Source organism: Streptopelia decaocto (genome assembly GCF_964273445.1).
Source record: "Streptopelia decaocto genome assembly, chromosome: 3".
NCBI classification, from domain to species: domain Eukaryota; kingdom Metazoa; phylum Chordata; class Aves; order Columbiformes; family Columbidae; genus Streptopelia; species Streptopelia decaocto.
Window position 1 is genome coordinate 11,503,528 of NC_138656.1, and position 23,314 is coordinate 11,526,841.

The window sequence follows — 23,314 nt, forward strand, 5'->3', positions numbered from 1 at the left end:
TCTGTGTTGCTTATTCCCCATTTACTGCCGGGGGTTGGACATGTAAGGGTTTCCTAATAAAATAGCGGAGGAGAAGAGATCTTGCTTGGTCTTTTTTCATTTGCCAGTCATACTATTTTCTTTTTTTTATATGTGAGTTTTTTCATGTTAAAGTCGTGCCTTAACTCTCTGTGATTCAGTTTCTGTTACTTTTGTAGACATGTTTTATGTGTTTCTACAGTATTTCGCTAGATTGGTGTAACCAACCTATCTGTAAAGGCTGGAAATCAGGGTACATTACCCTTGGCAGGTTTTTAGGCTATCACAGGGTGGCAGATTCATACACTTGATATAGCTGTAGCCTCTGTGCCCAGCGCTGCATTTTAGCATGTGGAAGAGTTATATGGGTGTTTGAATTAAGTAGCATTTGGGCCACATATTTTTTGTGTCAACCATGGTGTCACGGGAGGGGGGAAGGACATGGAATGGATGAAGGAGGATTTATAACACACTTATTTTGAGGCTGTGTTGAATTCTTACTCCTTTGCTGTTCTGCCTTGCCCTTTGTGGGCAGTTATTATCAGCTGCTCATCTTGGAGTTGGAAACCACCATGCTGCTAGTAAGCTATGACCTAGTGGCCATTACTGAAGCTTGGTGGGACGGATACCATGACTGGAGTGTGGCAATGGATGGCTACAGGCTAATCAGAAAGGGGCAGGCAAGGAAGCAAAGGTGGAGGGGTTGCCCTCTACATGAAAAGATGGATAGACTGTGAAGAGCTGCCTCTGAAGAATAGCCACAAGCAGGTTGAAAGCTTATGGGTATGAATCAGACACTGAGGAAACAAAAGAAACCTTGTGGTTGGAGTCTACTACAGGCTGCCAGATCAGGGAGAGACTATTGATGAAGCCTTTTTACTCCAGCTACAGGAGGCATTGCCTCTCAGGCTCTTGTGCTGCTGGGGAACTTCAATCACCCCAACATCTGCTGGAAAAGTAGCATGGCGAGCTCTAGGCAATCCAAGAGACTCCTGGAGTGCATTGAGGATAACTTCCTAAGCTAGGTAATAGACAGCCCTTCCAGGGGGGATGCAATACTGGACCTGATGGTCACCAATGCAAGTGAGCTAATAGGCGATGTCAAGATTGGAGGCAGCCTGGGTTGCAGTGATCATGCGCTCGTGGAGTTCACAGTCCTGAGGGATGTGGGTCAGGCAAAGAATAGTGTCAGGACCCTGGATTTTAGGAAAGCCAACTTCCAGCTCTTCAGGGTGTTAGTCAGCAGGACCTCCCTGGGAAACTGCCCTCAGGGACAAGGGAGCAGAACAGAACTGGCAGATCTTTAAGGATGCTTTCCACAGAGCACAAGAGCTCTTGATCCCCAGGTGTAAGAAGTTGGGTAAGGAAGGCAAGAGGCTAGCATGACTGAGTTGGGACCTGCTAGTCAAACTAAAGGGCAGAAAGGCACAGGCAGTTGAAGCAGGGACAGGTAGCCTGGGAAGAGTATAGGGACACTGCCCAGTTTTGCAGAGATGGGGTCAGGAAGGCCAAGGCACAGCTGGAGCTGAACTTGGCAAGGGATGCAAAGAATATCAAGAAGGGCTTCTACACGTATGTAAATCAGCATAGGAAGTTCAAAGAAAGTGCAACCCTCCCGATGAACAAGACTGGCAAACCTGTAACAATGGATGAGGAGAAGGCTGAGGTACTCTTTTGCTTCGGTCTTCAGTGGCAAGCTCTCTTCCCACACCTCTCAAGTGGATGTATTGCAAGAGAGCGACTAGGGGAGCAACGTCCCTCCCACTGTAAGTGAATATCAGGTTGGTGATGACCTGAGGAACCTGAACAAACATAAATCTATGGGACCTGAAAAGATTCCTGAGGGAATTGGCTGATGTAGTTGCCAGGCCACTCTCCATGATATTTGGGAAGTCATGGCAGTCAGGTGCAGTCCCTGGTGAACTGGAAAAAGGGAAACATTGCTCCGATTTTTAAAAAGGATAGAAAGGAGGATTCTAGGAACTACTGACCTGTCTGCCTCATATCTCTTCCTGGGAAGATCATGGAACAGATCCTCCTAGAACCCATGCTAAGGCACAGGGAAGAAAGGGAGGTGATTCGAGACAGGCAGCACGGCTTCACCAAGGGCAAGTCCTGCCTGACCAACCTAGTGGCCTTCTATGATGGAGTATCTACATCAGTGAACAAAGGAAGTGCTACAGATATCATCTATCTGGACTTTGGTAAAGCCTTTGATGTGGTCCCCCACAACATCTTTCTCTCTAAATTAGAGAGATATGGATTTGATGAGTGGACTGTTCAGTGGATGAGGAACTGGTCGGATGGTCACATCCAGAGGGTAGTGGTCAATGTCTCGATGTCTGGATGGACTTCCGTAACAAGTGATGTCCCTTGGGGGTCTGTATTGGGACCAGTACCGTTTAATATCTTCATCTATTATATAGACAGTGGGATTGAGTGCACCCTCAGCAAGTTTTTGGATGACACCAAGCTGAGTGGTGCAGTTGACATGCCTAAGGGACAGGATGCTATCCAGAGGGACCTGGACAAGCTCAAGAAGTGGGGCCATGGGAACCTCATGAGGTTCAACAAGGCCACATGCAAGGCCCTGTACCTGAGTCAGGACAATCCCTAATATCAATACAGGCTGGGGGATGAAGGGATTGAGAGCAGCCCTGTAGAAAAGGACTTGGGGTACTGGTGGATGAAAGATTGGACACGAACCAATGTGCGCTTGCAGCCCAGAAGGCAAATCATATCTTGGGCTGCATCAAAAGGAGTGTGTCCAGCAGATTGAGGGAGGTGATTCTGCCCCTCTGCTCTGCTCTGGTGAGACCCCACCTGGAGTCCTGTGTCCAGCTCTGGAGCCCTCAGTACAGGAAAGACATGGACCTGTTAGAGAGGGTACAGAGGAGGACACCAAAATGATCAGAGGGATGGACACCTGTTGCAATAAAAGGAATTTGGCAGAAATGAAACGCCCTTGCATTCCAGCTTGTCCTCAGTATGTCCCTGGTGGCTGGGGGTGGCTCAGCTAAGCTTCTGAGTGCTGCCCAGTTAAACCAAAATAACCTCAAGCCCACACTATATGTCCGATCGTGCTTAACAGCCAGTCTGGCATTATGTTGGCTTCACACATTTAAGGATTCACCAATAATGCAGGGTTGGGTCATGGTCATTGAATTTATACACTTGCACAGATTGACATATAGTGTAAAATATACTATAAGTCTGAACACATCCAATGAGAGTTTCACATGAGTAGATCCACAGATAATGATGTTTATTAAAACAACAAGTACAAGTTACTTTAAATTGCCGGTGATAAAATGCACTATCTGCAAAAATACACTTTAGTACCAAATGTATCTATTCTAAGATGGCTATATAGTGCTGTGGATGTGCTAACAAATACCAGTCTGAATTTCCCGGGAAAGCACTTGCTATAACCAAGTGTGCAAATCTTACCCAAAGGTGTCCCTCTGGGGGGAAAGATAGGTTCAGACCGTTGACTGATCCCAGAAGTCTGCGATACTGTCTCCTTGACTTCTCAGTGATGATGTCTTCCCTAACTTTCCCCTATTGTTAGGGTCTTTTATACTATTTTCTATGTTTATGTGGAGCTTGAGTGACTCTAGTCATACAAACCTTTGTTATCAACTGGTGTAAAATTCTCTCACTTTGATTTTAAAGGTATAGACTTAAAAGAATTCAGAGAGCATGTTCAAGCAAGGGTGGAGGTGGGTATCTTTTGGAATGGAGGTGTGTTTTGGTATTATAGTCAGATTATAGGGAGCAAAGTTCATCCACAGGATAAATTTCTCCACAACTGCTAGCTCAGCAACTAGCATTTTGAATGGAATGGAATATTATCTTTTACTTGACAGCAACTATGTGCTCAGTACCATCTAGTTCCTCTACCTGCCTCCTACACAGAGCCTGGCTGTGGTATGTCCACACTGCTCCATCCTCCATTCTCCTTGGTGCCAGCACACTGAGCTGTGTGAACATCTAAGGATTCAAGCTAGGTGGGGTGGGAAAGCATCGCAGAGCAGATTCCTTACATGCTGAGCAGCTGACTTATGGTTTGAGGATGTGGATATAACTTTATTCTCAATAAGTGTACCTTTGATAATTATTTTCAGTAATTTGCTCCCTCAGTAATTATTCCACAATACCTCTGCTCCGAAGACAGACTGAGAGCTGGGGTTGTTCAGTCTGGAGAAGGTGCCAGGGAGGCTTTATTGCAGCCTTTCAGTACTTAAAAGGGGCCTGTAAGAAAGATGAGGACAGACTTTTTAGCAGGGCCTGGAGTGATAGGACAAGAGGTTTTAAGACTAAAAGAAGGGAGATTCAGGCTAGACACGAGGAAGAAATTTTTTCCAATGAGGGTGGTGGAACACTGTCCCGGGTTGCCCAGAGAGGTGGTAGATGCCCCATCCCTGGAAACATTCAAGGCCAGGCTGGATGGGGCTCTGAGCAACCTGATCTGGTTGAAGATGTCCCTTCTTACTGCAGGGGGGGGTGGACTAGATGAGCTTTGAAGGTCCCTTCCAACCCAAACCATTCTATTACCTTAAAGTTTTTGGTGTTCTTGGGAAACAAGTAGAGGAAATTATGCCATGCAAGGTCAGGCAGTTTTACCTTTTGCTGTTTGATTAGAAGATGGTGACCACCCTTTTGTTTTTATGTCCATTAGTTCATTCATATATTACAGAAGCGCTAGCAAAGTTAACCCAGTTAATGAAATCCTCATTGATTTGTATTGGATAACGTAGTTATTTAAGCCTTACTTCCAGCATGGAATTTGTTTTCTTTCATGTTCAAAACTACAGGCACCATTTCCAAATAAAGTTAAAAAAATGATAAAAATAACTCTTATTTCATTTTCTAGTTCTGGTGGATCCTTCATTTCTTTAGAGTATTTGTACAGAACTGAATTCAATATCCCTACAACATGAAATCTTTGATAAGCTGATAAACCTGATACTAATGTTGACAGGTGAATGAAAAAGAGGATAGCTGTAGAATGTGTATTATATCTACAATGTAGAACACGAGAAAGAACCTTTCAAATGCTAGTGAGAGCAATTGTATAGCTAGATGTCCACAACTGCACATACAATAGAGACCCTGGCAGTGCTAAGTGCTCAAACAAGTTATGTCACTAAGCACCTGGGCTTTTCCTGTGCAGTTGTCTTGAGGGTTGAGCTGCTGGATGGCTGTGCCATTCTTGTTGTTTTTTGCCACAGTACACCATTGGTTTTGATACTTCATGAATTACCTGAATAAAAGGAAACTTGATTGATGATTGATGGAATTAAGCTGAAGAGAGGTCAGGCTCCACCTTCTTGGCATTCTTCTGTTAGGTGGCTCCAGCCAGCAGTTAGATCACCCTCTGCTGCCTTCCTAAGGCTGAACAAACCCAATCCTATCCCACTTTCATTCACAGAATCATAGAATCATTTAGTTCGAAAAGACCTTTAAGATATTTGAGTCCAATGATTAAACTGGTACTGCCAAGTCCACCTCTAAACAATGTCCCTAATAACCTCATCTCTGCATCATTTTAGCAACTCTAGGGATGGTGACTCCACCACTTCCCTGGGCAGCCTGTTTCAATGCCTAAAAACCCTTTCCATGAAGAATTTTTTCCTAATATCCAATCTAAACCTCCCCTGGCGCAACTTGAGGCCATTTCCTCTAATTGTTTGAATGTCACGTTCTCCTTTTCCTGAAGCCATCCTGGTGGCCACTGCTGGACTTACACTGTTATATCAGTGTTGGTCTTGTACTGCAGAGGACATACAAGAATCTTAAGGTAACATTTATGAGAGTAACAATAATTGCCATGAGATTTATTATAACCTACACAGCAGGAGTTTCTTCAGTGTTTGGGGTTGACTGTTAGCAATGAGGGAGCTCTTCTCTGGAGATTAATCACAAAATAATTTTAGCATAAATTTAAAATATTAAATTATTGAACTCCTTTGGGGAAAAGAGTGGTTATTTGTTTTCTGCAGATGAAAATATGGGAAATATGGAATCTGTTACCAGAAAAAAAAATATACTTCAAATTGCAACAATAGTGTCACACATTTCAGTCTTCTGTTTATTTGATTAGTTTCATTGCTGTACTGAAAATATCTTTATATTTAAGAACTTAAAACAGTAGAAGATTGAAATGAATATTAGTTTACAGCGATTTGAAATTGATTTGTGGGGAAAAATAATACACTCAAAAAAGGATCATAATTTAATTTTTTTTAAGTGTTGTGTAATGAAAGCTTTTCATGCAGTGAAAGATTTTAAGTATTAACATGGGTTTTTAATCATGTCTCTACAAGGTGATGAATATCTATCCTAGGATGGAAGGTTTTTCCAGATACTCGAAGTTATTTTTATAGATTAGGACAAGGTTTTTGACTGTAGTTTTTAAGTTCCTTCAGAACAAAGATGGTGAAGACCATTTCAGTAACTGAAATATTTGTATTTATTACACAGTATTACGTGAGAGATTATCAAGTTCATTTTAGTTTAAAGGCAGTGGTAGAATATTTTTCTATGGGTGAATATTAAAACATTGTTTTAACTAAGAGCTTGGAAAAAATGAATGCATATGAAACAAAATAAAACAGGAAAGTTTTCTCAGGTTAGTGTTTATGAACATCAGGCTGACTTATTCCTCCAACCTATCTCAGTTAGTTAATAGGTCAAAACTCTTTATAATCTCTTGCTCTGTTCCTTTACTTTGTTGGAAGATAACTGCTTTGTTTTAGTAATAAACAAATACAGATGTAGGACTTGGTTTCTAAAGTATGAGCTTGTGATCTTCTGTAATATCAGAGTGACTGTTCAGTGGAACAGCCTAGCAAAGGAGGACATGTGCTCTGGCACTTAGTGCAGTAAAATGGTTGTGAGGCTTCCCATACTAAACATATCTCGAAAAATCTTTTTTTCCCCTTTTCTTACTTTTCTGGGATAAAATATGCTTTGCTGCTCTCTGTGCTATGATCTTCATCCTTGAGGAGGGCATGTATGATGAAATAAGGCTATTTCCTTCTGCCTGAAAGGAAAGTGTGACAGTCTCATCATCCTGGCTGCACAGGAATTTATTAACAGTATTGTTCTTGTGGGCTCCATCATTCTGGTCAGCCTCAGCACTGATCTGCAGGAATCCCAAAGTCACACCCGACTCAGCCTCTGTCGCGGTTGAGATGGACAAACGACATAGACCAGGTTCTTCCAGGATGAAAGTAGTAGATGCCATTTATTGCCACAAGTGCATTTGTATACAGTTTTACCAATTCATGTGTCTCTTCACTATTGGTTACAAGTTACAGCAGTAACATCTCAATGGCTATTTTTGCTATCAATCATCAATGTTACTCTTTTACTCCCTTCTCTCTCACGGGTACATCCTTAACATCTCCTGATACTCCATTACTCCCATCTTTCTCACGGGTAGGCCTTAATATCTTCAACGCTAATTTCTGTTCGCATGCCCTCCATCAGGGAATCCACGGGCCCACCGTAGTCCCACAGTTGCCCCTTTTTGTGTTTGTGCTAAAAAAATTGCCTTCATTGTCCGCTGCAGGGCTCTTTGCAGCAGAGAAATCATGCATGGCAACATTAGTAACACAAACACAGCAATCATCAAGACAATCAGTCCCGTTTTCACTACTGATAACAACAACCATGAAAGCCCCCAAACACTTAACAATCTATTTAACGAATCCCATCAAAATCTTCACACCCATATCCTTTTGCTAATAACAAAAAGATTATTGCGGCTTTGTTCTGCAGTGTAGCATGTCTTACAGAATTTACATCTAACAAAAGTCCACTTGAAGCCTTAGAAGTTCTGTTAGTTTGCTTAACTAGCCAGCATCCTAATTTTTCTAAAGTATTTAAAGCTTTAGCTGTGCCAACACCAGATACAAGAGATCCTAAAAACCTTAACCCTGATCACCAAATATCTACACTATCATCACATTTTGACTCATATACATGCAAAATGTGTTTTTCTGTGTTGCTCTTCTGTGATCTGTTATCATAGATACATCCAGCGTTAAGAGAGTTAATTGTCCCGAAATACATGGTCCTTCAACAACACTAGAAGTAATTCCTGGCCAGGCTCTATCTCCACAGATCAAGAATACACCATACAGGAGGTTTTGGGGTCGCTGTCCCACATTAGCAACGACACCCCTTGGATTCTTCTGCGAGGCATTACACCATCGAGTTTCATTTCTATAGTCACCAAGGGTAGCATTAACATTTTGCAGTTTTGTCCATTTATGTTCTTGTGTATTGTTCTGACACTTTTCACAAACCAGCTGGATACAAGCATCCATGGGCATAGATGCCAGCAATTCCAGTTCCTGTGGTTCAATATCTGCTTCCAGGAGGCAATTAATCTTCAATTAACGTAAAGCTGCGCCAAGTTCTGCTAATTGGGTTGAACCTTCAATAATTTTTTACAGAATGATGGCAGTTGTTATCTTCACGCCAGACCACTACAGCTTTATGAGACTTCCCAGAACCACCAACAAAAACTGTGCAAGTATGTAGGATCAGACCAGATACAAGTATGGTCTGTGACCTGATGTTAAAGACTTGCAGGTTCTGCACCAATTTACATTTATGCATGCCAAAAGCTGTGCTGTTAAGAAAATCGGCTAGTGCAATTTACAAGAACATAGACTGCAAATAAAAAATCAAAATTAAATTTCACAAATGGTACATATATGATGAAAGGATCATGGCCTATTAAGACGTAAATTAATTCCCTGCATTTCTTGATCAGAGTAACAATCGGTATATCAGTCTGTTAGCAATCTTATCATACTGTCCCACAATAGCCACAGGTTGTTTCTATGTTGTAGCTATAAACAGACAAATCTGCAAGTCCAATCAAATGCAATCAGCCTGTAAGGTTGTAATAAATTTATTCATCAAAGTCTCTAAGTCCATTTTGGTTGTCATATTTATTGGATATTGTTTTCCCTTACTGGATCAAAGTCCTGTTTCAGTTCTATCAGTGTAATGTTTGCTTTATCGAAACATTGGCTGTTAATACTAGTGGAAATACAGCATTTGAAATTTCTCACTTGCAGCAAGCAGATCTGCACCATCCAAGCAGCTTCTTGTAGGACATGCAACTGAACAGAATTATCAGAAAACGTTATTTGAGCTTACAATTTACTTAAAAAATCTTGACCCAGGTAAGGGTATAGGGCTTTCTGGCAAATACAAGAATTCATATGGTAAAACTTTGTTCCAAATTTGGCATTCCATTGGTCTCAAAAAACGGCCTTTATTTCATTCTCTCCCGTGACCTCAAAAACTAGCACAGTGAATTTACTAAGAAGTCTCTTACAACTAATTACCACAGAAAAATTCTATTAAAAAAAAATTGTTTAATTTCCCAGCTTCATTAGAACTATGGATCCACTGGCAATGCCTTTAAATTTCACCCTCAGACTCCTTCATGCAGTATTACAGTTCTCTAGCAGTAACATTGCTGGGGGCGGGGGGAATAAAACCTCCCTCTCGCCCCCATCTGAGATTGGCAAGACCTCCAGCCCAGCATGAAAACAAATTAGTTCGAACTCCACATCAAACCATCCTGGCTCTACTCCACACCCAAATCAGTACCAGTCTGACCCAGAGAAGCATGGAGTATTCTGACCCCCTAAAGCTGGCCAGTGTGAAAAGATTTCAGCCAGGAGGTAAAATGATGAGCTCTCTCCCCAGATGTGCCAAAACCTAGGAAACAAGACAGAAGCAATAAGAAACAGCACCAACAACCCCTGATTCAAAGTCGAGAAGCAACACAGTGCTGCAACAAGGATGGATGATAACACTTCAGGAAAAAAAAAGTCAGAGTGGGGGGAATAAAGCCCCCCTTTCTCCACTAGCAGCGAGCAACCAGGTTTTTTCTTTTTTTTTTCTTTCTCTTCTTGCTGAAGTTTTGATATAGCGAAGGCCACACAGGTGGCGTAATTGCTGGTACGAAGTGGGAGGCTTTGGCAAACTCCTCGGTTACAATGAGCTGAGTTTATCTTGCAGCTTGACACAGGCCTGAAATTTATATTCAAACTGTATAACACAGGCCTGGGATATTTTGCTTTTTTGTTTTCCCATTTCATGCCAACCGTAGTACATTTTATATGAAATTCCAAGTAGCTCAGCAATAGTTACATTCCTTAGCTTCCTTTACCTTTTAAAATTTACAGATGTCAAAACCCAGCATATTGAACATCAATCCATTATTCCATTTTCCTAGATCCAGATCAATTCATATTCTAGCAACTTTTAAATACAACCTCATATAATAGCAAGTTCACATCCATCATAGCATTTAGGGTTTGTTTTGTTTCCGTTTTTGGTGTTTTGTTTGTCTGCTTGTTTTTTGTTTGTTTTGTGTGTGTGTGGCTTGTTTGTTTGTTTTGTTTTGGTTTATTTTTTTCAATGCGAATCAGAGTTTAACAATTTAAATTAGGAATTTCTTAGGAACAAGACTGAAAATAGTCCTTTCCGACCCCATCTTGTAAGTAAAAACCATGAGAAGAGGGAGGCGGGGGGGGAAGCACAGGGCTGCTTGCAGCACGAGTGGGAAAAGTGGGGAGAAGGTTTTACGGTGTACTTATAGCACAAAGAAACAATTCTAACAACCAGTAAAACAATTAACTCACATTCCTGACAAGCTGCTTGATTTTCAGAGAGGCAATACACAGAAACACATAATATGTACTGTAAAACTCACGGATAACATTTTGATAGCAAACATTAGCATTCTCTACTGCTAATTTCAACACTAGTGTGTCCTCAGCTTCTAAGTTTTCAACCTGCTTATTGATGGCCTCTTGAAGATGGTCAATAAATTGCATGTGATTCTCATTGGGACCCTGATTAATAGTTGTACATGATTTGGCTGCTTTGTCGGTTTCAGGCACCTTTATCATAGCTTGATATGCGAGGTCTGCTGACTGCCTCAGCATTTCAGAAACCAATCGTGCCTGTAATTGTGGTGTGCCAATTAGTGTCTCTTCCAAGAGTTGGGGGTACCTGCCCATTTGAACGAATCCCCATCGTTCCGTCCTAAATGATCTATAGCTGTTACATTGCATAGGTCTAATTTTGCTTGAGTCTTTCATGGTTTTTATCTGATCTTGGGGCAACATGTACACATACTCCTTTTTCTTTTAAGTTTTCAAAAAAATGCTGCAGACCCTCATCCGAGTCATCAGATAATGTGGACTTGAACGGTGCTGGAGAATCAGTAGTAACAGGAAGGTTCAGGGTTTGGAACAGTGCACTTTTTTTTTTTTTTTTCCAAATCTAGTGCAGGGAAGCCACCCCTCTCCGCTGTCTCTGTGTGTTCCCGTTGCTCTTTTAATCCTCTCAAAGTCTCTACCAACAAGTGCCATGTTGTTAACACTTCAGTTGTTTCTTTGGATCTTTCAGTAGTGCTTTGCCCCATAGTAACATCTTTTGTTAAGTCAATTCCAGAAGGCTAATACCCTGCTTCTTCGGAAGCAATTTCCATGTAGATAATATAATACCCTCTTCTTTACATAAGTTCCACCCCCCCCGTTCCCGGTAGCTCACCAGCTCTTCGCGTGGTGTCTTTTCAAGGATCCGGATCTTCGGCAGCTCCCCCCTGCTGCTCTATCAGCTGTACCGGGCTCTGTCTCCACAGCTCGTCTTCGGCTGTCACAGCTTCACTGCTGTCTCTTTTTCATGTGAGATCCTTCTTCATACAGGATTGCGTCAGGGTCACCAGATGTCGCAGTTGAGAGGGACAAACAACATAGACCAGGTTCTTCCAGGATGAAGGTAGTAGATGCCATTTATTGCCACAAGTGCATTTGTATACAGTTTTACCAATTCATGTGTCTCTTCACTGTTGGTTACAAGTTACAGCAGTAACATCTCATTAACTATTTTTGCTGTCATCAATGTTACTCTTTTACTCCCTTCTCTCTCACAGGTACATCCTTAACATCTCCTGATACTCCTTTACTCCCATCTTTCTCACGGGTAGGCCTTAATATCTTCAACGCTAATTTCTGTTCGCATGCCCTCCATCAGGGAATCCACGGGCCCACCATAGTCCCACAAGCCTCCATCTGCTACTTCAGCATGACATGAACTCCTCTGAGAGAGCAAACAGTTGTAACCTGGTGTCTCCTTTAGATGAAGAATGAGTAAAAGCCTCTGAAACCCAGAGGGGTTTATGCTGCAAGCATTTATCCCTATTTATGACCAGCTGGCTGTACATATACGACTTCTAAATGTGGCCTGCTTTCTCTACACTCTTTTATATTCCTTTTGTTTCATTCAGGAATTGGCAGTCTTCCTTCACACCCTTTCTTCTTCTTTTCCTGGTGTTGCTTGTGTTACAGAATAGTGCATGGGAGAGCTGTTCCAGGGGGAGTCTAAATTCCCAAGACCAACAGGTCAGGTAGGAGCCCATATTGGGCCAGAAAGGAGCATTCAGTATAAAATCAAGTCAGTTTGGGGATGTGTGTCATCAAAAACTGTCAGTTGATTCATCAGTTTCAAAAATTGTAGTAAGCAGAAACACATTGTTAGCCTAAATATGCATTCAGTTCTTTAAGATAATAAATTAAAAATTTAAATGCAAAATTTTGTGATTCAGAAAACAATAATTTTATGGAGGAAACTGATTAAAAAAAAAAAAAAGAGTCTCAAGAATATACTTGAAATCAGAAGAGGCAGTAATGAATTAGCAGGAATGTGTCTCAAGTCACAATCGAGTCTGTTGGGCACTACCACTCCTCTTTCACTGAAATGATTGATTTAGCTGGCCAGGTTCTCCCTGTCAGAGAATTGTTTTTTAATAATCTTGTCTGTAGTTTTACAGCCATAAAAAGCACATGGTGTCCTGCCAATCAGTCCTTTGCAATTATTTAAAACAATAAAAACAAGTTAAAAATGGAGTAATATACCTTTTTTACCACACAGTAGCTCTCATTTACTGTAGGAACAGTAACTGTTTTGCCTGTTGCCTCAATATCCATCTCCCAGTGCTCTGAAAGGCAAAACAAAGCAAAGTGGGACTGTCAGTGTGTCTGTAAGTAAGCCACGCTGGTCTATGTGACTCCGTATGGACTTAAAGGAGTCAGATCTGGGATGAGTGTGAACCTACACTGGCCCATCCATGCTGTCTGAGACCTGTGTATATTGCCAGTTTGCTGAAGCACATGGGTATTACAAGCTTCTAAAGAAACATAACTGGTTCTTTCTGAGGTTATCCAGATATGTTTGCTTTGTAGCTACAAGTCTGGGTTTGAGGCTGCCTTCACATTGGCAGCAGAGCCGTCCGTATTGGGACCCATGGCAGGAAGACATGCAGGACAGTTGAGGCTTTGCTGGTGGCCCCTTCTTGGTAATGCCCAGGCCAGGATGTGTGCTACATCCAGTGTCCCCTCAGAAAACCAAATGCCTGTGTATCAAAATCAACGCTGAATTTATAATGAATTTGCAGATAGTAATAAACAAGTGGTATCCAGTACTCATGGGCACACACGGAACATGGACTTGGTATGTGAAAAAAAGGATAAAGAAAGAGCATGAAGGCTGCCCTGATGTGTACTGAAGAGGGTACTTTCCTGATCTCTAAATATCTTTTCCTGAAATATGGTGGCTTTTGAAATTCCTTGATGATGGCATGGTCTTGTACACTCAGTCCTGAAACTGCACAATGTCCTTAGGTCTGTGCCAGAGACCTGAAGGATCTGCAGCCACATAGTCTTCCTGCTTATCTAACCAGATATAGGTGGATACTAGGGTTGGTTGGTTGGTTGGTTGGTTGGTTGGTTGGTTGGTTGGTTGGTTGGTTGGTTTTAAGCCTGTTCTTCTGAAGAGAGGAAGGGGTAGCCAAGGCCTCTGCCCCTCAAGTTCTGGCTGCCATCAGTTCTGTTATCTCTTGGTGGTAAGAGTGTGGGTGTTCTGCTGTGGGATGCTGCTAAGCCCTGGAGGGCAAGCTCTTGATGCTCTTACCGAGTGCCCTGGGACGGAGCTTCATATTCCACTGCTGTATGTATTGCTGTGGTCAAAGCACTGGTTCTCCAGTGAGAAAGCCACTTGTCTCCTGCTGCTCTCCACGTCCCTGTTCTGTCTTGTTGTCGCCACCAGTTCTTGATGCCTCAGGCCCGCAGTGCACACAATTAGAGCAATAGCAGGGCCCTAAGGCTGTTACAGGCAGTTCAGTTACTGATTACTGTATATGTTCATGGTCTTCCTTTTTTTTTTTTAGTTTTGAAACTGGGAAGTATGAAACAAGACGCGTTGGCTTAAAAACTAATTAAAATCACCATTGGTCAAGTGCTACAAAGAAATACAGGGCAAAGCTATGCAACAACACTCACCCTCTTTTCTGCTTAGAAACCCCACCAGGAACCAAATGTTTGCCTTTCTTATGTGCATCAACCTTTACTCTGTTATCAGTAGTTTGCTATTAGAGAAATGCATGCATCATACTTCCCCTTTTGCTAATACAGAGAGCACACCATCCCAAATCCATTAGAGGTCAGGATCTGAAACCACAGCCTCTGCTGCCTCTGCAGTTTTTTGGGGGTTTTCTTGAAGGTACATTCTGCCTGGTACCACGTGATGAAATGTAGACGTTGCAGCATCACTTACGTACTATGGAGAATGAACCTAGAGGACTGACTGAGCATTGCTGGGTGGCTGGTTGGTTTTGATTTGGCCTGAATAGGTGTAGTTTGTACTTCTAACACTATGCCAGAACTCGACATGAAATTGCCCAGGTTTATTTCCTTCTTCTATTATGAAATGGCTTTAATGTTTCAATGGAGTTTTTCCATAAGCATCTTTCTTTTCCAAGTGTTTCTGACTATTAAAATCAGGGTTTGTCCATGTTGATGTAGCATTAGTTTAGCTGTTTCATGGTAAGCAATGCTAATATGTGACTGTTCTGGTGGTGTGGAGAAGTCAGCATTTACTGACTAAAGTTGGTGTAATGAGCTTAAGCATGCTGCCAGTGAACCTATGGAACCATGGAGTCATGTGTACTACCCATGGTTTAGTTCAGGGATGGTGGTGGCTGTGGTGGTCTTCCATACTCATGGTGGTGGTATACACTGCACTTTGTCACGCTCTCATTTGTGCCCTGTGCCAGCTGTGGTTTCAAGGATCCCTGACACTGATTTCCACTCATGACACAGGCAGTTTTCTTGTTGAGTGTCAGTATTCTCCTGAGCTACAAGACTGAGAAGTATAAACAAAGTCAGTCTATTCTGCAAAACTTCCTACTTGATGCCACTTACAGTTACAAACCCTTGATCAGAAACCATTTTTCTAAAAATTGTGGTCACAGGGTTGTTATGTTCCATTCTGTATGTTTCTGTTTCTTTTCAGGGAAGGATCATGTTTGCAGATTTATTGGCTGTGGAAGGAATGAAAAATTTAATTATGTGGTCATGCAGCTTCAGGTGAGTTCTGTGCTTCTGCTCTCTCCCCCGTCCCGTGGAGATGGCATCACAGGAAAGGACTTACAGTGAGAGAATAAGGCCAAGAACTGGGGTAGAGACTTTGTTGTACATCAAAAGTGGGTGGAATGGGAGACAGTGAGAAGGGGGTGATGTTGCTGTGATATCTCTAAGGTATTTCATAGCTCTGCTTTTCTGTTTCAGATGTCTTTCTGTCAATTTTCTGTGGAAAACACTCAAATCGGAATGCTTGCAGGAGCTATCCACAGTATTGTGCAGCAGTGGCAGCTGTTTGAAATATCTCCTGCTGAGCTCTGCAGCATTCAAAATATGTGTCTTGTATCAGAGCTCAGAGTGCAGTGGAAGCCAGTGGTGTCACATCAGCAACACAGTCTTCTCTATGAAAGGGAGTGATCTCTGGCTCACTTGTCTCTGCCAAGCTCAGCAGTAGCCTGGCTTTTGCTGTGAAAGTGTTTTCTCCTCTTTGAAAATTGCTCATATTAATTCAATACAGTTAAATCCTTGGGTAGAGTGTACATGGTGACTGTACTGCTGGACAGACAGCTACTCCTATCAGAGTCAACCAGCTGAAGTATTACATGAGTGTCTACATGAGCCACAATAACAGCAGGACCTGCAAGAGCAACTGCGTGGTTCAGCATGAAACTTCACCAAGAAAACATATATAGTTAGATCTTCAGAGCCCAAATACAGTGGTACTGTGATGAAAACTGCTTTCTTTTTCACAAAAGCACCTTTCTTTTACAGCATAAAGTTACAGGAGAAAGAGTTGGAGGGGAACAAGTGGGAAGAGATAGCTGAGTTAAAAACACAGAAAAAAGGCCTTTAAGGAGAGGAAGATTGTCCCTGGCTTGAGGAGAATACTTTCAAACTAAAGGTGCTTCTTTTTGACACAGTTGCCTTGAAAGCTGGCCTGTTTCAGCACCTGATACCAGAGTTGACAGGGAACTTGTCCTATCCCTCTTGCAGCTTGTATGATCAGGGCTTTACTGTGCAAAGCACTGTATGACTATACAAGCCTACCCTTCCCTGAAGAGCTTACATGTCATGTTTCCTTATGTATAATTTGGGTGACAGAACATGCTGAAGGAAAGTGAGAAGGTTGGAACACTAAGTAAAGAGAAGTAAGCTGCCACATGAACTGGAAGATTATTTTTAATTAGTCAATGTGAATGAAGTAGAATAGCCACCAGCAGAGCCCAGTACTTCTTTAAAATAAACTTCTGATTCTTTTGAAGTGTACCTCCGTTTTGCAAGGCTGATATATAAAACCAGCAAATTCCTGATGCTTGGCATCCTGGCTGCTGTTATGGATAGAAAAAAAGGTTTTGTTCTCTAACCAACCCTGGCTATTGCTGCAGTGTGGGTGTGAATATGGTTCTTGAATGAGCTAATTTGGAGCTTATGGAACAACAGGGCTTCTAACCCCCAGTCCTGTCATTAAGGTGCCTGATGAAGATGACTGTTCCTTAGAAAAAAACTTCTCTGCACAGAATCTCTTACTTTCTGGCATGTTCTTGACTACGTAGCTGAGCTCGTAGAGTAGGCAGAGCTAAAAATCATTTCACTATTTGCAAATGAAGACTTTGATACTTCAAGCGTTAACTAGTTTTGTATCATCACTCTTCAGGCTAAAATTTTAATTCAGCTTCAAGGTCTGCTGAAACATGGTTTATCATGTGACTGTTGGGTACTGCAATTTTCTCTTTCTCTTCAGTCACCGGGACTGGGGCTTCAGCTCTAAGCTTTGCAACTCACTGCATCTGCTCTGTTTCATAGCCAGCCTGATGGTGTTTGTTTGGAAAATAATGCTAATTTTCTCTCTTTCCCTGGGGGTAGTACTGGATATCTACGTGCCTTGGGTTGTTTCTGGATAGGCTCCCAAACTAGCTGGGGAAAATTATGGTACATTTCAGTGTGCAGCTCTGAAAACACATCTGCCTTTCCCTTTTACCATTGGGTAAGAGAGTTGGTGCCCAAGGAAACACTTTACAGTAGAAAGGAAGATCTGCTGTCAATTCAGTATCTTGCATCTTTCAGGATAGCAATGGCAAGTCTGTGCTGCCTCTAGTAAACTGTCACAAAAATTAAAAAAGAGAAGCGACTAGAGTCCTGAAGTGAAACATAGGTCAAGCCAATTTGAGTCATATGCTAAAAGAGCCAGTTACAGTTGGCCCTGTAGTGTCTGTAAATGGAGAACTGAAAATGGGTGGATAAATAGATGGAATTCCACTAGTTTGGAGATCAATCTCTGTTTTCTCATCAAATGTTTGGAATGTTTTATGTATCTTCTGTTGTGAATTTTGTTTGAATACATCTGGACTTGTATTATAAGCATATATGTCTTTGCAGAAGCAGAATTAAGAGATTCTCTAACATAGTGATAATCAGCACGATCCTATAGCTTTTGCTCTTGATGCATGTTCTCTGAAAGTGGACTCTTATTCCTAATGTTTCTGATTAGTTGATAAATGCGTTAGTTCTGTGGATTAGAGGGATAGTCTGCTATAGAGTATACTCATTTTAACACCTTCTTCCTCTTTACAAATCTAAAGAGGTATAGACGAAACTGAGATGACTGAGATCAAATAACACTGTGATTCTTCTGGTATTTAGTCTGTCCTCTTTTTTTTATGTTTTCTAAATTGTCTTTATTTTCATGCACAGCTGGCAGATTTTTTTTCCCCCCAGAAATTTAATTAACTGTAAGTAGATTACCACTTTTTTTAGTAAGTATTTTTTAAGTCAATGGAAAAATCCTCCTCTCCTGATTTTGGGTATGATTCTCTTGATAGACAACTTTTTCCATTGTGCTGTTGCGACAACCATGCTGACTTGAGCTTGAGTCACACAGTTGTGAGCTAGGGAGTTTTTGATGAAACTGCTTCTGTGAGCTTCATAGTGGCTTCATGACCCACTTATATTTGTACTGCTTTAATTTTTAGATGGCTCAGAGAACAGTCAAAATTTGTTCTTAAATCTGCTTCTATTAATATATGGTCTGGGTTTAACAGTAAGGAGATGCTGGGCTCATACAGTCTGAGGCACTGCTGTCTATGCCAAGCCTATTTCCTAAACAGTACATCGGCTGACTTCCCAAGATAACAGTCTTGTACCTTCTTATCAGCAAATACATCACTTAAAAGTTAAAATGAAGTATTGGAAGATCATATACAAGAAATAAAGCAGACATAAGGTGAGCACCTGCCTGATTTGCATTTCTGCTTTTTTTGGGATGCGTGTTAGAACTTGCAGCTGTGAAATGCTATGCTTTAGTGTGATGGTTTAAGTGTTTTATTGATTGTTTCAGGGCCGAAATCTTGCAGATCTCAGAAGGAGTCAGCCTCGAGGGACTTTCACACTGAGCACAACGCTGCGATTAGGCAAACAGATTCTGGAATCAATAGAAGCCATTCACTCTGTGGGATTCCTGCATCGTGACATCAAACCTGTATGTTGTTTTGGAAATTTTGCTTTTAGTTGTATGTCTGTCTGTTCTGCTTGAGTCAATAAAGACAGCCTGAATATGGGCAGATCTCAGTGGAGGCATTTAGGCCTCTTTGCACACTCCCACTGAGAGTGGTCATATTGTCATTCCTTTAAGTGCAAGCTAGTTTTTATCAGAAGAGGCTACTCCATGGTGGGTTAGTAACTGTCAGTCATACTTGTACCTGCCAAAGCAATCTAATTTTGAACAACCATTTGGAGTTCAACCAATTATTAATATAAAAGGGGTTCAGAAAGGATGCCATGCTCTATGACACATCACTCGAATAAATGCTAGTTAATGTATTTGACTGAGTTAAATAATCCTCTTATTATTTTATGAGCAATTGCAAAAAAAAAATGGAGCACAGTTTCCAGTGTCAGAAACACACCGTGTTTGTCATCTGCCTAGGTGAGGCATGGTAATTCCAAGTCTCACTATAAGATCCAGTCTTTTTCCTGCAGCTGAACACTTGTTGCTACACCATCCCTGAGACCATCTTCCTTCCAGCAAAATAATTTGCTGCTTTTAAAATCAGCTGATTTTGGCTGATCAGATTCAGCTGAAAATCAGTCACTAATGCGACTGGCCACAAATCCTTTAGCAGCTGTCCATTATGGTAAAGGATATAACTTCAGCATGGGCGTTAAAAAAGAGCTGCTCTGTTTGTGTCAGTTTATTAACTAAGAAGCAAATCCATTGTGCTTTGGATGTCTGAATGTTCAGATTAATTTAGGTAATGCAATACAGTGGATGGAAATTCTGGGAGTTAGGGCAGAATACTGCATACTAGCAGCTGAACCGTGAACAGAAACTTTTGTCTACAGTAACTCTAGCCTGTTTTGGAGCTATCTCTGCAAAGCTAGTAGTGTTAAGTGTAGTTCTTTCTTACAGCAGCTGAAATGTAGCTAAGCTAATGTGAATTTTAGTTATTTTGAGACTCCACAGTCACTTACTTGCAAAGTGAACTTATTAAAATGGCAGTGATTCCCTAATCATGATGTTTAGGATGCATCTTAAGATGCTGCTTTTTGACTTACATTTCCACTAGAGACCTGTGGGGCTATACGACAAGGTTTTGTTAACAAATGGCCACTCTTACCCAAGTTGCTGGTTTCAAACTGACTTTTTTCTTTCTTTCTTTCTTTGTTGCTTTCTTTCTTTAATTCTTTCTCTGTCTAGTCCAATTTTGCCATGGGCCGCTTACCTTCAACATACAGGAAGTGTTACATGTTAGACTTTGGTCTGGCCCGTCAGTATACCAACACTACTGGTGAAGTTCGGCCAGTAAGTAAATTTTATGTAATTTTTTTTTCACTTCTGCAACTGCTTAGGCATGGAAAGGTTTTGTGATTTTTGTTCGTGTTGTGGTTGTTATGTTTGGTCATTATTTTGGACTGCATTTTCTGCAAGGTGAGAAGCAACAGGTGGCTTCAGCTGAGTTGGGAAACTAAGAAAGAAGGTTTGCTTTGGTCTGAGAAGGTGTGAAAGTGTGTGGCTTTTTTTTTGTTTTTTTTTTCTTTTTGCCTTTACGATAATCCTGTTTTCCACAGGCTTGGAATACTTACTGAGTACATTATGGCTGAGCAAAGAGGCTGAGCCCAATGCTGGCCATGTAAGCTCTGTAGTTGTAGAGGACTGGTCTAGTTCAGTTCTCTGGAATCTGGGGAACCAGGTTGGTGCATTCTTAAAGCTTTTTATGAATAAAGTGCTACAAGTTGGAAGCTGACCTGGTCTCTGATGCTGAGCTTACTGTGAACTGCAATCTGTAATGCTGTTCTCACCCTTGCCTGGCTTTGGTTTTGTGTATATTGCCCCCTGTCCAGGTTTCTTGGTAGGATTATTTCAGCAGGCCTGCTTGGAGGGCAGGTAAGAGCAGGAGACATAACAGGCACTATATGACATGTTATATTCAGTCCTTCTACCAGCACTGTGTTATCTGGGGTCACTCATAAGGACACGTTAAGCTTTCGATGCTCTTGGTCAGAGCATTTCTAGACTTACTTTGGAACCCAGAGCAAGCAAGGAGGGCTTAGACAATCATATGTTTATCATCACAGGCTTACACGTTTTGGTCCGCACATCTTTTCCATCTGCAAGATAATTGCTGTCACGAGAAATGTTAACAATGTGAGAGCTAGATTCGAACTCTCTGTAGTGCAGATTATCGTTGGAGAGTGGGAAGAAAGCAAAGATCAGTGAGCAGATTTTGTGTCTTTAGCAGATGAACACAGCTGCTGGATTTTTCTTCTGTTTTTTCCTCTTTTTTATAAGTCTTTTCAGTTGGACATTGCAAGCCTTTTCTTTTTAGCTGTAGGTGGAAGCAGCTCCACAGGTTGTGTCTGCATCTTGCATTTAAAAAGACACACACTGTGTACTGGTCTTCCTTGTCAATGCTGTTTAGTTTGGGGATAACCCTTCTTCATATTGCCCTTTTCGAAATGCAGCCCCACTCGTTTCCTTTTCCTGCAGTCAGAATTCAAGCTCATTATGGATTGAACCTGGCATTTGGATTTCTGCAAAATTAAATAATTGCTTCAGTTAAGCAATTATGTTTTAAGTCTGCATTTCAAGTCCTGTTGTTTGAATACTATTCTTTCTTTAAAATGAAAGAAATTAATTTTTCCAGATGTTCCTTCTTTTGGATCCTCTCTTTAGTTCCTTTTTCCTACGAATTTAAAGTTTGCTTTTACTTTGCTCCATCCTTAGAGAGTACTCCCAGGCTCTGTTTTTGGAAACAGCACTACGTCCAGCCTTAGTATTTTTCAGAACAAAATATTCTTCAGCTGTGTCTCACAAGCTGTGTCCTGCTTGGGTTGGTGTGGGTGAGGTGCGTCTTTGTTAGGATGCATGACTCTGAGAAGGTCAGTCTTAATTCTGGTCATTCTGGTGGATGGTTGCTTGCTTGACACAGGTGGATGTCATGGAAGGAATAATAACACATAATATTTTCCTGAAAAAACATCTGAGGATCCCCAGAGGGGTGGGAGTATGCTCTGCTGAACATGGTAAAAAGTCTCAGTTTGTTTGGGATGCGGGAGGATCATATGGAGTAGTCTCATATGCCCAATACCCTATTCTCCCATGCCATGGTTCAGGTAGTGAAGGTTTCTGGCAAAAATTACTTCAATCGCTTTTGACATTATGTTACAGTCACCAGGCTATTGGATTACGTTGTGTCCCTGCTGCCTGATACCACTGTTGAGTCCCACTTAGCAGACTGAGACATTTGCCTGGAGAAGCGTGGTGTGATTGCTGCCCAAATCATGCACCAAGGATTAGGAAGGCGATGGGGTTGAAGTGTGGTATAAAGACAAGTGAAATGAGGTGGTTTGTTGTTGTTGTTGGTGTTGTTGTTTTAAATTAAAAACTTTATCTTTTATTTCACCAAAAAGGTTATTTAAAGCTAGTAAGGCAGATTCTTCTTTCTCCATTCTCTTTCGTTCCTTCATCCATGAAGAATACAGTTCCAATGGTTATCTTGAGCCTAGCTGTTTTGTGATGTGGTCTGAGGCATAATACACAAGATAGGCAGGGGAAGGAACTCACTTTCTCTTTTTCTGGAAGCATGTCTGAATTTTGCTTTCAGTTGTATACATTTATTAACAGACATTTTCTGCTTAAGCAGGTACTGTGCAGTTTCCTACAGTTGCAGAAGCATTGTCATAATTTATGTATAATACTATAAAAAGTATTTGCTGTCCTGTCATCTGAAATTCATAACCTCAGTCTTGCTTGTTGCCTTTTCAGAAAAACTCTGAATGACTTGCTAGTAACACAGATAATGGCCTTGCTATTTAGGATGCTGTGGTTTTGTTGTTGTTGGTGGTGGTTTTTTTTTTATGTGTGTGTGGTTTTTGTTTGTTTGTTGTTGGTTGGTTGGTTGGTTGGTTTTTTTGGGGTGTTTTTTTGTGTTTTGTTTGTTTGTGGGGTTTTTTGTGGTGGTGTTTTTTTTTTTTTTTTAACTTAGCTTTTGCCTTCTTATTTATGGTCACTTTTCTATTTTGAAAAAGGGAAAAGCCAGTGATTCTGTGGAGCAAAATCCTCTAGAGACTGTGTTGGCACTGATTTTATGTATGTGTGATCCCACACAGTATGATTTTTTCTTTTATATGAAAAGGCAAGGACCTCCTTAGTAGGCAGATAGCATAGGCTGTCACTTAAAAGGTCTCATTCTGATTTTCTAGAGTTTGATTAAAGCTTTGAGGTGGGATCATTTCTACTCTCCATAATCTTCATGAAGCATTAGTTTCTTCATCCTCAGCTGTCACCACTCTGACTTTCCAGACCCTCTTTCAAGGGCTACCACAGTAGCTTTTAT

At 41.3% G+C, this 23,314-nt stretch overlaps 1 protein-coding gene across 1 annotated transcript in view; it reads left to right on the forward strand.

The window, feature by feature from the left end:
* The window catches only part of TTBK1 (tau tubulin kinase 1), a gene marked incomplete at its 3' end in the record, with an annotated part of 122,999 nt that overhangs the window by 44,637 nt on the left and 55,048 nt on the right, over window positions 1–23,314 (forward strand). The window contains exons 4-6 of the mRNA XM_082048885.1: window positions 15,415–15,488; window positions 18,817–18,957; window positions 20,176–20,280. Coding sequence (XP_081905011.1) covers window positions 15,415–15,488; window positions 18,817–18,957; window positions 20,176–20,280 — 320 coding nt within the window. The remainder of the gene's footprint in view (window positions 1–15,414; window positions 15,489–18,816; window positions 18,958–20,175; window positions 20,281–23,314) is intronic.